General features: G+C 54.8%; 4 protein-coding genes across 4 annotated transcripts; all 4 read right to left on the minus strand.

The window, feature by feature from the left end:
- Positions 1-61: 61 nt before the first annotated feature.
- On the minus strand, positions 62-4,819 carry PHYSODRAFT_565808 (hypothetical protein; the record flags this gene model as incomplete). Its single annotated transcript, XM_009539397.1, has 1 exon — positions 62-4,819. The coding sequence occupies exon 1, from the start codon at positions 4,682-4,684 to the stop codon at positions 62-64; it is 4,623 nt and encodes a 1,540-aa protein (XP_009537692.1). The 5' UTR covers positions 4,685-4,819.
- A 188-nt stretch (positions 4,820-5,007) lies between these two features.
- Positions 5,008-6,855, minus strand: PHYSODRAFT_341096 (hypothetical protein; the record flags this gene model as incomplete). The annotated part of the gene is made up of 6 exons (XM_009539398.1): positions 5,008-5,249; positions 5,325-5,561; positions 5,629-5,728; positions 5,799-5,991; positions 6,058-6,405; positions 6,473-6,855. The coding sequence occupies 6 exons, from the start codon at positions 6,853-6,855 to the stop codon at positions 5,008-5,010; spliced, it is 1,503 nt and encodes a 500-aa protein (XP_009537693.1).
- A 495-nt stretch (positions 6,856-7,350) lies between these two features.
- Positions 7,351-9,282, minus strand: PHYSODRAFT_249993 (hypothetical protein; the record flags this gene model as incomplete). The annotated part of the gene is made up of 6 exons (XM_009539399.1): positions 7,351-7,592; positions 7,719-7,955; positions 8,030-8,129; positions 8,191-8,383; positions 8,465-8,812; positions 8,900-9,282. 6 exons carry the CDS (start codon positions 9,280-9,282, stop codon positions 7,351-7,353), a joined length of 1,503 nt encoding a protein of 500 aa, XP_009537694.1.
- Positions 9,283-12,899: 3,617 nt separating this feature from the next.
- PHYSODRAFT_529732 (hypothetical protein) lies at positions 12,900-14,756 on the minus strand (the record flags this gene model as incomplete). The annotated part of the gene is made up of 6 exons (XM_009539400.1): positions 12,900-13,114; positions 13,181-13,417; positions 13,492-13,591; positions 13,653-13,845; positions 13,927-14,274; positions 14,362-14,756. The coding sequence occupies 6 exons, from the start codon at positions 14,754-14,756 to the stop codon at positions 12,900-12,902; spliced, it is 1,488 nt and encodes a 495-aa protein (XP_009537695.1).
- Positions 14,757-14,962: the final 206 nt, after the last annotated feature.

Consider the following 14,962-nt stretch of genomic DNA (forward strand, 5'->3'; position numbering starts at 1 on the left):
CCTGTCGGCGTGCGTGAAGGCATGTTGACATCCTACCCTAACTAATGCAGAGGCTGCCTCACTATGATTCCGAGTTCAAACCCATGCCCCAGCCCAGCTTCACGCGCTTCTCACGTCGAGGCAAGCTGTCGTCGGTATCAACCATCGGCTGTGAAGGAGAAGACCCGGCGGAGGCGGTGAAGCTCGCCGGCAGCGGGACGTACTCACTGGCATCATGCATTTCTACGTCCTCCGCCGGGTGTTTCAACTCTCGTCGCGAAGTAGACAAAGATCTGGACTTCCGCTTGTCACTCCTGGACCTGTGCCGGTCGTGATGGCTTGACTTGTCGCCGCCTGAGGATGATCCATCGTGAGCCGAGGACGCCGACCGCTTGTGGCGATGGTGATCACTGCTATGCCTGTGTGAGGAGTGGTGGTGTGACGGTCGCCCCGAGCCGCTGCTTCGGCTGCTGCTACCAACACTTCGGTGTTTCTTGGCCTTCGACTTGAGCAAGTGCTGCACGAGCTTCTTCTTCTGCACTGGGAAGGTTGATGGAAGCCCACTGAAGTCGAACGTCCGCTCGCTGCTGCGAACGCTGTCAAAGTACCGCATCTCGAGCAGCTTCTTCACAGTGTAGCGCCTTGACGGGTCCAGCTGAAGCATGGCCTCCAGCACCTCCACAGCATCCTCAGGGAAGTCGGGGAACTTGGAGCGCTGCTCTAGGAGCGTTTTACGGAGACGCATCTTGTACTCGTTCTTGGGTCGAAATGTGTTGTACAGAGGGAGCTTGTGCGCGCCTTCCCACGACGAACTAGGAGTGCCACAGAGTCGGTAAATCAGATCCAGCTGCACCTTGATGTCGGGTCCTTGGAGGAACGGAACCTTCTCGAGAAGAATAGCAAGGGCGACACAACCTGCCGACCACACATCCGCTCGCCACGTGTACTTGATCTCACCAAGCAACACTTCCGGAGCAGTGACATACAGCCAAGCGCCATAGCAGTGCTCTTTGCGTTCTCCATCCGTCATCTCGTACGCAGCAGTGGAAGATCCTTCGCCGTCCTTTGGCTTGATATTGGCGATCTTCCGCATCGCATGGAAGCCACCGAGCTTGATGCCGTTCTTGAACACCAAGAGATGTGAGGGAGCAACGAAGCGGTGGACGTAACCTTGGTCGTGAACAGCAGAAAGACTCTGAAGCATATCGAAGATGGCCTTCTTGCGCAGCTCCGGTGTAAGTGAAAGGTGGGCTTCAAAAATTCCCGAGAACATGTGAAGCGGCTGCTCGAAAGCCAAGTAGTGCTTCTGCCGTGTCAACCGGTCCATTCCTTCAGGAAGCGGGTTGCCATCGTCATCAATAGTTGCTGCGAGCAGATCAAGTTCATCGGCGTCGACCGCCGTAGATGATGACTTGCTGCCAGCAGCTCCCGAGTCGTTTGTCTGACGGTCCTTCCTATCAGCAGGGAAGATAATTCCATAGAGCTTCATAAATCGGTCGGGTAAGAGCGAGGAGAGAGTTGTTGCAGCCGACAGCTCACGTAGACACGCCTCGTTGATGCCCCTCTCTTCAGTGAAAAACACCTCCTGTTCAAGGTATGGCCACGACTGTAGGTACACGGGTTGTCCGGCCAAATCCAAGTTCACCTCACTAGAGATGACGCCTAAGAAGGCTCGTTTCCGGATAGACTCGACCTTGACAATCTCATCCGTGTGCAAGCGCGTATCGCCGACAATCGTGTCGCTAGCTGCAGACTTATTCGGGAAAATAGACAACGCCGAGATGACACTCTCCGCTTCATAATTTTGACCGGTAGAAGAGCTAGGCACTGGAACTGAGCTGCCCATTGCCTTGAACGTGATGAAGTTCTTCACTCCATTCTGTGTAGGAATTGTTGGCGCAAAGCTCCTCATTCCCGTCGGTACCGGTGGTGCAGCGGGTGTTACACTTAGAACCGATGGAATCATCGGGGTAGCAGGTACGTTAATCCAAAGCTTCAAAAGCCGAGCTATCCGCTCAGAAATCTCCACATCTTTCTTGTCTTTGGAGACAGCAAACTGCTCCATATCGAATTCACTGGAGTCGGAATCCTTCGTTTGCTTTTGCTGCTGTGATGCCTTTGACTGCTTCTCCAGGCGCAGCCATCGATCTTTCAGCTGAGTGCAGATCGACAAGGAGCACTCCAGCAGCATTCGTGCCTCAGCAGCGTTCGCTTGCAAGTCCAGCTGCGGCAAAAAATCGGGCATTCTGGCAATAGGAGAGGCTGAGCTAGGATTCAGCGCCTCTGTAACAGCAGCGCTCACGTACACAACGCTGAGCATAACGCATTCCACCGGAGTATGCGTCCAAATAGGCAATGGAAGAGCCTCCGCGACCAAATGCTTCGCTTCTTTCTGCACCTCCGGCGGAGGCAGCGAGGAGAGAAACGGAGTTACTTGTTGAGTAAAACCGTTCTGAGACAGTGAGATTAGTTTCTTCGAGCTCTTGCGAGTTGTGAGGAGGTCAAGCAACGCGTAGGGGTCTTCACCAGTTACGTCATAGTGTAAACCTTCCAGTAGTTCACCTTCTGCCTTGACGAGGTGGCGCTTCAGGACTCCGAGTTCTGGTGAGGCAGCCGTGAGACGTTCAGCGGCTGCCGCGCCGTGCTTCGCTTTGTATACTTCCTTCACAAAGGCCGTCCACGGCACTTTTCGGGCGTGAGCCTTCAAGAATAAGTGCAACATCGTCGCAGCGTAGATATCCACCTCCATGGGCATAGCGTGAAACGTGAAAAACCTGTTTAGCGCGATGATGGCACTCGTGGCATCCTCCCGGTCAAGACGCAGTCCCTTGGCGATGTGGAAAATACTCTTCACATACTTCACCCGCAAAGTTTCCTCCAGCGATGCAGAGAGGACTTGCTGGACCGATAAATTCTTCAGTTCTTCTTCAGTAACGAGCCAGTTGAGCTTCCGTCCAAAGCAATATGGATCTTTACGCTCCGGAACCTGCGCGTTCTCCTTCTCTTCGGACGGCGATGAGTTGCTCTTGTCAGTGTTTGCATGTTGCCGCATCATCTGCACTTTGTTCTTCTGGTAACGGAAATTTTCCAGTTCCTTTGCACCTGCTTGGTACACTCGTAACATTTTGTCTAGCAAATTACGGCGGTCCAAAGTCTTGCGAAATGAAGCCGCCAACTCGTTGCTTTCCAATTCCACAAGCGCCCAGCCCGTACCGTCTAAAAAGTGAAATACATCCGCATCTACCAGTGCGTTCGGGTGCTTTCGGCTGAGAAACAAGCTGCGCAGCGCACGCGCGTCATACGCCTTCGGCAAGAACTTGATCAGCAACGTTTTGGATATAATTTTGCCGTCGCGGTCGAGCAGCTCCCCGTACTGGTTCTTCTTGACCGTACTGAAGCTGCTCTCCAACTTGGCCATCGCCACAGGAGGCGGTGTACCGGCAGGCGACTGCGACATTACTTCCCGCTTGGGCGACGGCTCTCGGCTCCCGGCGGCACTCGACATGCCCGACGAGGTCGGCAAGTGGCGTTTTTTCGGGATAGCGAACACTACATCGCCCTCCTTCTCCCCCGGGGGACAGAAGAGCTGCCACCCGTTCTCCTTCAGCTGCACATACTGCTTCTCACCCGGTTCCTGCTCCTCCTCGGTATCATTTTCATCCGTCTCGTACCCTGCAGGCTCCAGCAAGTCCTCCACCTCGTACCTGTCCTGTTCCTCGTCATACGCCTTAATCAACTGCACATCGTACTCCGTCTTGTCGTCGGGCGACAAGAAAACCCGCACGCGCTTCCCCACCAACGCCCGACCTGTGTCCTCCTTCTCCGGGTCGCGGAAGTATCCCGTCTGGGCCTCCGCGTCCTTGAGCGCGTCGTTCTGCGTGCCAATGACCCCCTTGCAGCTCGGCGCGCCGCAGTAACACTTGATCTGCCTCGACCCGAGCGCCTTCCACTGGTAATCGAACGTCAGCTCCTCGCCCACTTCAATGTCCCTCAACGCAATCACCGCGATCCTCGTCTCGCCCTTCACCGTCCACTTCTCCGTCTTGCAATTGGGCTCGCAGCTGTGGTTCACGAACCGCGTGAAGCTCCCCTTATTGCGCGCGTCAATGTAGACCCCCGGGGCCAATAGCAAGTAATAGAAGTTGAGCTCGTGCCGCGGCACGCTCTTGAGGCGCCTGGCCAGCTCCTTCTGGTCGATGATCTCGCCCACGTACTCGCCCACGATGCTCAGCTGGCCGATGTGCTGCCGCGTGCGCACGCCGTAGCCCTTGTGCTCCGTCTTGAACGGCTCCAGCTGCGGGTACCGCTCCGGGTGCTGCAGCCGCTGGTTGCGGCAGTACTGGCCGGCCGCGCAGGACGGCGAGCACTCGACGTACGTGGCGAAGTTGAGGCACGACACGTCGTCGCAGCGGCGCACGAGCTCCTCGCTGCGCCGCGCGTCCTCGCGCTCGACGGCGTCCGGGAACGTGCAGAAGCACAGCGCGCCGTCGTCATCGTCGTCGTCGTCGTCGTCCTGGCGGCTGGCGCGCGCGCGGCGCCGCACCTTGTCGCGCGCCAGGTGCCTGAGCGGGTACTCGTTGCGCTCGATGAGCTGCACGTTGCGCAGCGCCTGCAGCTGGTCGAAGCTCGTGGTGGCGTCCGCGTCCTGCTGCGCCTGCTGGGGACTGCGGCTGCGAGACCGCGAGCGTGAGGAGCTCCTCGCCATGGCTTTTAGTGGCCTCGGAGCGACGAGTTAGCGGCGGTTTGAAAGGGGAAACGGCGCAATCGAGTGACGAATTGCGCGCGGGGTGGCCTGGAGTTGACTCGCCTGTTGCTGCCCCTTGCCTGCCGTGGCCCAAGGAAGGCCCTTTGACTGTGGTGGTGTCTGGGCTGCGCGGCGAGCGGACACGGGTGGTACAGTGTACCGTTTTCAGATTACGGGATCGGGCGAAGTGGCGGACAAGAGACGTACATTTGGTGGGCGCTCGACATGTAGGCGACGCTACGTTGTGGTTCTACCTAAGCTTACGTGCAAATTCGTTGCTCTACTTACACGTTGAGTAGAGCGGCGATGGCGGCTGAAAGCATTAGGGCTGCGACCGAAGCGGCGGGCGTTGACGTCGTCGCGCCGGATTCCTTGGCCGTGCCGCTGCCCGAGGACGTGAGCGCGTCCACGCCGTTCGACGGCGTGCGCTTCTCGCCCACGGACGTGCTCGAGTCGGTGTGCGTGTACGAGTTGGCGCTGCTGCCTTTGCACACGGGTTGCAGCGCGGTGCACTCGAGGATGGTCACTGGGTCAGTAAGTATAACAGGGGATTGGTCAGTCAACTTCAACTTGTGTATACGAATCGTGTCGGTGGACGTACCGTTTGGCGTGGGCGGCAGGTCCGTGGACATGGTCTTGGGGCAGGACAGGATCTTGGAGCGCGTCGGCTTGAAGCTGTCGTGCGTGACGGTCGAGTTGGCCGTGGTGGTGTACGCCTTCTTGAGGTTGTCGTACTCCGGGTAGGGCGTGAACTCGCACGGGATCTTGTCGTGGTCGCAGTCGTTCGGCTCAAAGTACCCGATGCCGTACTTGCCAGCGTCCGCGGTCTTTGTTAGCGCTGCAGCAACACATCACTGTTAGTTAGGTGGGAGGTAGTCGTGGGATGTAGGTAGAGCTCAGCGTACCATCCTTATCGATCAGGTTGGTCAACTCGGTCGTAAATTCAAAGACGTTGCCGCCCACGATCTCCTGCGTCATGTCCTTCTCCTCGTTCATCCACTTGGCCTGCATCAAGTGAGGAGTTCGAGTTAGTATTCTCATGTCGATAGCAATGCACAGGCGGTGCGAAGCTTACGTCGTAGAATTCGCGCTGGTTCTCGTAGCCGTCGATCGTGTTCTCGCCCTTGTTGCAGCCGAACTCGCCGAACATGAGCGGGCGAGCGTACTTCACCTCAGCATACTCGGCCATCAGCGTCTTCAGACCGCTGGATTGAGTGTACTTCGTGTGGGTGGCGGGGTCACACTCGACGTAGGGGTTGAATCCCATCCTACGACACACAATCGAAGGAGGTTAGCTAAGAGAGCAAACCCCATCTAACCGGTGCTCATCTTACCATTCAGCTCGCGTGTTCTCGTCGTCGTCCACGGCGCAATCGTAGTAGGAGATCCACTCCCAGCGCGGCGGAATGTCAGCAATGTCGAGACCGAGAGGCACTTGACGCACAGCTCCCGAGCAGCTCGCAGCATAACTCCGCATGTCACGCAGGAAGGCCTTGACGCAGGGAGCGGTCGTGGTTCCGTCCGCGCCGTATTTCACCTGGAGGTTGTTCTCGTTGCCCACACTGAATCCCAGTGTGTTGTCGTACACAGCGAAGGCGTTGTAGACCATTTGGCCTCGAGTGAACAAGTGCTCTGGGTAGCACTTGGGCGGCTCCAGGTCCTGAACTGAGCAGTCCTCGCACCTACAGCACGACAAAGTCCGTCAGAATCGACGAAAAGGAAGGACCAGTCTGCAGAGAGTAAACTTACGGTGCAGTGATGCCCACGAGCACGTAGATACCAGCCTCCGAGCACGCGCACATGAACTTGTCATGCGATACGCTCGGATCCACCGAGTACAGTCGGATCGTGTTCACGCCGAGGTCCTTCATGATCTCCAGGTGCGGCTTCCACACCGATTCATGCTCGTCGGCAGCCCAGTCGTAGTTGCTGACGTCGGCCAGCTCTCCGCCGTTAGGCCGGGGGTAGTACGCGATGCCTTTCTGCCTAAATTCCAGGCCGATGTCCGAGTCGAAGAACTTGTTGCCCTTGGTGATGATCGGGGGGAGCCACGCATCGGTTTGGGGGAGGATAGTAGCGACAAACAGCGCTGCAAGGGCGCAGAGGCTGCGAACACGGCGGCTGAACGTCATTTTGGGTGGAGTTCGGAGTACTTTGCGGGGGGCTTTTGTCACCGAGCGGCAAGTTGGGGAGTGACCTGTGAGCAACTCGACGCCTTGGTCTCCATTGAAAGCCGCTCTTGTCACCTCCCATGTAACGTCCTGCGATTCCGAACAAGTCGGGTCGTTGCATTTTTCCAGTCACCTGAATGCCCTCGACTGTTTGTTGGTATCTGCTCCTCAGTGGCGGTTTTCATCTCGCCGATACTCCATCTCATGCCTCGGAAGGATGCCGGCTCCAGCTCCGCAGTCATCTCGCAGTGTCACCGCAACTGCCGCGTCGAAACGAATGCTGCGTGGGAGTTCTGTTGCGATTGTGCAATGTGTGAATTGAAACCTTCTCTGGGGCCAGCCAAACTCAAATCAGAAGTGTGTAAGTACGTTTTGCATTAACCTCTTCGGCCTAGACACTGTGGTGTACCCAAGCCAACCGACAAAATCTTGATGGAGGGCAACCAACTGATAGCTCTAGAAGCCCGAGAGAGCAGTGGTTGCAATTGTTGCTGCCAATAGCACGAAAGTTGGCATCAACATTGCAGCGGCAGAGGACGTAGTGCTGTCCGTAGAGTTCAGGGCGGACGCCGCACTGCTTTCGTCGTTTGTAGGCGTCACCTTGTCCCCGACCTTCGTACGCGACGACTGGTGCTTATACGAGTTGGCCTTCTTGCCGTTGCACACTGGTTGCGCCACCGAGCACTCCAAAACAGTCACTGCAGTAAACAGATTCAAAGACGCACACACCAATTCGTGACATATCCGTCAGCAAACTCCTTACACTTCGTCGGGCCTCTCTCAGCATCGCATGACTAATTAATTATCCACCACCGATATCGTACCTTCAGGGGTTGGCGGCAACTCGATCGACATGTTCTTCGGACAACTCAAAATTGCGTCGCGTTCAGGCGTGTAGCTATCGTGCATGACAGTCGAGTTGGCCGTGGTGGTGTACGCCTTCTTGAGGTTGTCGTACTCCGGGTACGGCGTGAAGACGCACTCGGTTTTGTTGTTGTCACAGTCGTCCGGCTGGAAGTAGCCGACACCGTATTTCCCTGCGTCGGCTGTCTTGGTCAAAGCTGCACAAATACACAAGCCGAAGCCTCAGTCCGGAAGTCCAGGCAACAAATCGACCAAGGGAGTATAGCTATACCTGAGCTATCCAGCAGATTGGCGACTTCAGTGGAGAATTCGAACACGTTGCCGCCCACGATTTCGTCCGTCATCTCTTTCTCTTCATTCATCCACTTTGCCTGCAGCACGAAGATATTAGAATTCCTCAAAGCAAATAATGCGCTTGACGGCGTGACTTACATCGTAGAATGCGCGTTGATTTTCGTAGCCTTCGATCGTGTTCTCGCCCTTGTTGCAGCCGAACTCGCCAAACATCAACGGACGAGCGTACCCAACCTCGGCGTACTCTGCCATGAGCTTCTTGAGCCCAGTTGACTGCGAATACTCCGTGTGCGTTGCTGGATCGCACTCAACGTAGGGATTGAACCCCATCCTGCAAATGCACACGACAAGATAATGTAAAACGCTATCGATCCGCAGTAATTCTCAGGTATCAAACAGTTTTCAGACTCACCATTCCGCGCGTGTGTTCTCATCGTCGTCCACAGGACAGTCGTAGTACGAAATCCACTGCGACCGAGGCGGAATGTCAGCAATATCAAGCCCGATAGGTACTTGACGCACGGCACCCGAGCAACTCGCCGCATAACTTCGCATATCGCGAAGAAATGCCTTCACACACGGCGCTGTTGTCGTTCCGTCAGCTCCGTTCTTGACCTGCAGGTTGTTTTCGTTGCCAACGCTGAATCCGAGGGTGTTGTCGTAAACGGCGAAGGCGTTGTAGACCATTTGCCCTCGCGTGAACAAGTGATCAGGGTAGCATTTGGGCGGCTCATAATCCAAAATGGAGCAGTCCTCACATCTATCATCGATTACCATAGCAGCACGAAAGACTTAGTCAGGAATGCCAAGTAGAATACAAGTACTAGCAAAGCAAAAGAAGACTTACGGAGCAGTGATGCCGATGAGCACATAGATCCCCGCCTCTGAACAAGCGCACATGAACTTGTCGTGTGATACGCTCGGATCCACCGAGTACAGTCGAATCGTGTTCACGCCAAGATCCTTCATGATTTCGAGGTGGGGCTTCCACACCGATTCATGCTCGTCGGCGGCCCAGTCGTAGTTGCTGACGTCGGCCAACTCTCCGCCGTTGGGTCGTGGGTAGTACGCCATCCCTTTCTGTCTAAACTCGAGGCCGCTGTCGGAGTCGAAGAACTTGTTGCCCTTGGTGACGATCGGCGCGACCCACGCATTGGCATGGTTCGCAATGACACCAACGCAAAATGCAGTGACAGCGCAAAGGCTTCGAGCACGGGAACCGAAGACCATGACTGGGTTGCGTTGATACTGTAGCTACGCCCTGTAGTCTGCTGCGGTCGAACAGCAAATTGGAAGTGACCAGATCGGCCACGCGCCAAACGCATTGCGATCGATCGACTTCTATCCACGACAGTAGTAGTCAGAGCCGAATTTCGCGAGGTTCGAACAGAAGTATCTGAGACTTCCCGACTTTGTGACCAACACATCGTACTAAGTCGGTTCAGTTCCTTGGAGGTTCGGGCCTCTAAACGCAGAAGTCGTATCCATTACGACTTCAATATGAGGCGATCGACAGCGTAGTGTATACTTGCTCTATCTGGCGTGTCCAAAGCTCTGAACACAAATATTACTTTGTGCTATGAACTTGTCGGGTGTTCGTTAGTACCTTAGCCAATGCAAGCATGAAGACGATGGTCACTGCAGTAAGCAGTATGACTATGGGAAGTCATTACCATCTTAACGTTCACAGCAGAAACGGTGGCAAACATAAGATAAAAACGTTGAGGCGAGCAAACATTTTTGTGTACTTTGCTTGTACTTGAGTATGTCATGGGCAGAAAGCGCATGCGTCCCAGCCACAGCTTCAAAGCATGATAGAGCGGTGAATAGCACTGCTGAGGTCACCAACGCAACTGCACCGGATACGCTACTGCCCAAGCTTGTGATTGCCGTGGTTTCTTCATTCTATGGAGTCCTTTTGTCGCCAACCGCGGTATGATAGTGGAGTCGACATGCTCGTACGAGTTGGCGTTCTCAGCGTTGTAGTGGATCATTACTTCAAGCCAGCTTACTGGAAGTTTTCTTCAACGCGAATTGTTTTACGCCACGCACAGCACAAGAAGCGCCGCCGTGGAGTCCTAGCCTAGACATTCTAGACAGTCTTAAATTTGCCTCGTAAGGCACAGGCCAACTCTTCACCAAGCCTCGAAAGGCACAACTAACAACAATACACTTGGCTCAAAACTTCCAGCAGGCTTGCCACCTGCCCCACTGCCGGAAAACATTATAACCGTTGCACACAGGCTGAGTCACAGAGCACTCCAACACCGTCACACATGTGACCAAAACCAGATACTTTGCTAACCAGCAACGCCCTTGTTACAGCCAAATTGGCATCAGCGGGCAACTGTACGTCGGCCATCAGACCCGTCGGCCTCCGCGTGTACCTGGATCACCACTAACCATACAGGATGAATCCATGGCGTTTCCGATGACATAAGGGAAATAAAAATAAGCACCTTGGCGAACATCTCACGGTTTTTGATTGAAGGTCCAATACACAAAACATCGGTGGAAAAGGTATAGTTGCCAGCACTCTTGAAATCACCCGTTCCGGTTCCCGTTTTGTCAGACTTGCCCTTGCTTACAGCGGCTCCAGTGACGTCCCATCCACTCACCCCCACACCGGCTTCGCTGCAGCTTTCGGTCGTCATTGCCGACTGCAGCGTGCTGATACTTGTTTGCGTTGTGGCCTTCATTTTAACCATCCTCGAAAAGACCCCGCCAAGGTGCTGATTCCCCGAGGGAATGTGGGAACCGTAGTCTTGCAAAAAATATCGCGCGTGGATTCGGCTTGAAACGGCGAGAGCAGCCCTCTGGGCCTCTGTTGTCAATGTCATTTCTTCCTTGGGAATCCGAAAGGCCTTGGTCGGGATAATTTCGTAGATAATCTGAACAGCAACCTCGCTCTTGGATTCTGCTTGGATCGTGACTGTGGAATTGGAGCTTTCAGTCGTGCTGTGGCTCCCTTCGACGTAAATGCCCCACCCCGAAGCTTGAGCAGCCGCTGCGATGCTGCTACCGCAGGATTCCATGGCAGACAGGAATCGGTCGGACGACTCAGCACTGAAAAGCATCACCTCCTTGGTGTACAGCCAGGAGTAAACAGCGGACAAAACAGCGGCGCTTCTATCAGAGGTTTTGGTGGTTTCGCCACAAGATCGCGCTCACCCACGCCCAGACAGAGCCCGTATGTTGCCAAGCACCCGCTTGCTTTCCCGACCACCTGCTCATCAGAGCTGTAGCGATTGCCCATTTCCAGTTCGCTTTCGGACGCTGACAGTACTTTGATCATCGAAGAGAGCCTGTCCATCACTGCCTGTGGGTCGCTTGAGCTCTGCAGCCCTTTTCTCCATTCACCGAGGCCCAGGTCCGACCCTATCTGTGCTAGACGCTGTTCGGACTGGCCAAACGCCTCCATTCGGCCGGCAGCGATGTGGCTCCTCATATCGGTGACCACATCAGACGCTTCCTTCGTTTTCGCCTTCAAACGCTCGGATCTCGCTTTTCGTTGAGCTTCAGTTCCCTTCCCGTCAATGCTTTCACTGCGCCACATCGTCGTGAGCTTTAGCCGTTCAGCAGCCGGCAGCTGGCTCATGATGGGGTCTAAGTCCTCCTTAGCGCAAGTCAGAATTGGCGTGGAGCCGATCACGTCCGCGACCCCTGCTGGGAGTCCGTACGTGCGCACCAGTTGACGCACTTCGTGATCTTGACTCCAAATTTGCCACACAGCATCTTCTTGGTCGCTCGTTGCTCTGCTCTCCTCGTGCTTCAGTAGCGCTTGCAAGCTGGCCCACGTCGCGTTTTGAACAGCCCTCTCAGTCGGGAACTCCCTGCAGAAGGCGCGAAACCAAGCGCTGGCGCTGGGAACCGAGGTCTTGGCCAAGATTTTGGCGCGAGTTCCCAACGTCAACATTAGCGACGCTCGCGCAGCTGGCGGGAGCTTCGGCAGGGCTTGTTCTGCTTCCAGTGCCTGTGCCAGCCCATTCAGATCGCAGACGTGATTTTCCACCAAGTGCGGCGCAAACTTGCTGACATTGAACTCGTGCAGCAGCTCAACGACGTCTAGATCCAAAGTGGCGGTCGCAGCCTTGAGCAGTCGGTCTCTCTGCTCCACGGAGTACGAGGTCTCATCAGGCTGGTTCCGTCGTATATCCACGATTAGCTCTTCCAGCTGATCCGTCGGCAATGGCGCCTTCGAGCTGCGCCCAGCGCTCATCCATGAGGCTTCTTATCGGGGAGGCGAAAGAAAGAATGAACTCCCCACGGACGCACTCATGCTTCCTTGTGGCGGAAGCACAATATAGCGAGATCTCGCTGTATCGTCCTGAATTTGGTGTCGTCATCTGGGTAGTATGTAGAGCGTGAAAGCCCTGCTGAACTGGTGTAGAAGCAGCTACCATCGGGTTGTAAGCGTACGTACTAGATTCGTTCGGGTTCACGCATGAAGTCGTAATGGACGCGGACGCCACGGACCGGCCCATACCTGTAGGCGCGCATGTGCTAGCCACCACAAGTAGCTAGCAAGCTGGCAGAAGATGTGTAGGATTCTGCTGGACGGAATTGGCTGAGTTGTGAGCAAGACTAAACGACTGTAACGTACCTCACCAAAAACTAAAGCTATGAGGTGGTAATGGATACGAATCGTATCATACGATATGAGGCAGTCGACAGCGTTGTGTATCCAAAGCTCTGAACGCAAATATCAACTTGCAGCTATGGATTTGTCGGGTGTTCGTTATTGCCTTGGACGATTCAAGCAGGAAGAAACTTCGCTGGTGAGCAAAAAAATGTTTGTATATAAGTTCACCATGGGCATGAATTGCCTAGCGCAGGCCAAGCGTCCTTTAAAGCGTGGATAGAGCGACCAAGATCAATGCTGAGACCGTTAGTGCAACTGCATCGAATAGGCTACTCCCCGAGCTTGTGATAGCCGTGGTTTCTTCGTTCGATGGCGTTCTCTTGTCGCCAAACACGGTGGTGGAGTCGGCGTGCTTGTACGAGTTGGCCTTCTCCCCGTTGCACACTGGCTGAGCCACAGAGCACTCCAACACCGTCACTGCTTATACAAAACCAGCACGTCAGATAACTTTGCCAACTTCCTCGACTAAGCGGACAGGTTTCTTACCTTTAGGGGTCGACGGCAGTTCCGTCGATATGTTCTTCGGACAGCTCAAAATCGTGTCGCGATCTGGCGTGTAGTTATCGTGCTCCACCGTCGACGCTGCTGTAGTCGTGTACGCCTTCTTGAGGTTGTCGTACTCCGGATACGGCGTGAAGACGCACTCGGTTTTGTTGTTGTCGCAGTCGTCCGGCTGGAAGTAGCCGACACCGTATTTCCCTGCGTCGGCTGTCTTGGTCAAAGCTGCACAAATACACAAGCCGAAGCCTCAGTCCGGAAGTCCAGGCAACAAATTGACCAAGGGAGTATAGCTATACCTGAGCTATCCAGCAGATTGGCGACTTCAGTGGAGAATTCGAACACGTTGCCGCCCACGATTTCGTCCGTCATCTCTTTCTCTTCATTCATCCACTTTGCCTGCAGCACGAAGATATTAGAATTCCTCAAAGCAAATAATGCGCTTGACGGCGTGACTTACATCGTAGAATGCGCGTTGATTTTCGTAGCCTTCGATCGTGTTCTCGCCCTTGTTGCAGCCGAACTCGCCAAACATCAACGGACGAGCGTACCCAACCTCGGCGTACTCTGCCATGAGCTTCTTGAGCCCAGTTGACTGCGAATACTCCGTGTGCGTTGCTGGATCGCACTCAACGTAGGGATTGAACCCCATCCTGCAAATGCACACGACAAGATAATGTAAAACGCTATCGATCCGCAGTAATTCTCAGGTATCAAACAGTTTTCAGACTCACCATTCCGCGCGTGTGTTCTCATCGTCGTCCACAGGACAGTCGTAGTACGAAATCCACTGCGACCGAGGCGGAATGTCAGCAATATCAAGCCCGATAGGCACTTGACGCACGGCACCCGAGCAACTCGCCGCATAACTTCGCATATCGCGAAGAAATGCCTTCACACACGGCGCTGTTGTCGTTCCGTCAGCTCCGTTCTTGACCTGCAGGTTGTTTTCGTTGCCAACGCTGAATCCGAGGGTGTTGTCGTAAACGGCGAAGGCGTTGTAGACCATTTGCCCTCGCGTGAACAAGTGATCAGGGTAGCATTTGGGCGGCTCATAATCCAAAATGGAGCAGTCCTCACATCTATCATCGATTACCATAGCAGCACGAAAGACTTAGTCAGGAATGCCAAGTAGAATACAAGTACTAGCAAAGCAAAAGAAGACTTACGGAGCAGTGATGCCGATGAGCACATAGATCCCCGCCTCTGAACAAGCGCACATGAACTTGTCGTGTGATACGCTCGGATCCACCGAGTACAGTCGAATCGTGTTCACGCCAAGATCCTTCATGATTTCGAGGTGGGGCTTCCACACCGATTCATGCTCGTCGGCGGCCCAGTCGTAGTTGCTGACGTCGGCCAACTCTCCGCCGTTGGGTCGTGGGTAGTACGCCATCCCTTTCTGTCTAAACTCGAGGCCGCTGTTGGAGTCGAAGAACTTGTTGCCCTTGGTGACGATCGGCGCGATCCATGCGTCGACTGAAGTACCTTGGATCGACACAATGGCAGCGGTGCATAGCGCAACCGATGCACAGAGGCCACGGACTCGGGAAGTAAACGCCATGCGTGCGCGGGCCAAAGATAAATGCAAAATGACGGATACCTGCCCAGTATCGACCGTCACCTTTCGGGGAAACCCCTCGGTTAGGACAGGCGATGGTGACCGACCTGCACTTCATGTATGAGCCACAACCAAATTTTTCAACCATTTCATGCACATCATACGGCAAAGAGAGGAGCACGTTACAAGGAGCACTCGCACGCGAATGG

This window comes from Phytophthora sojae (genome assembly GCF_000149755.1).
Source record: "Phytophthora sojae unplaced genomic scaffold PHYSOscaffold_13, whole genome shotgun sequence".
Lineage (NCBI taxonomy): Eukaryota > Oomycota > Peronosporomycetes > Peronosporales > Peronosporaceae > Phytophthora > Phytophthora sojae.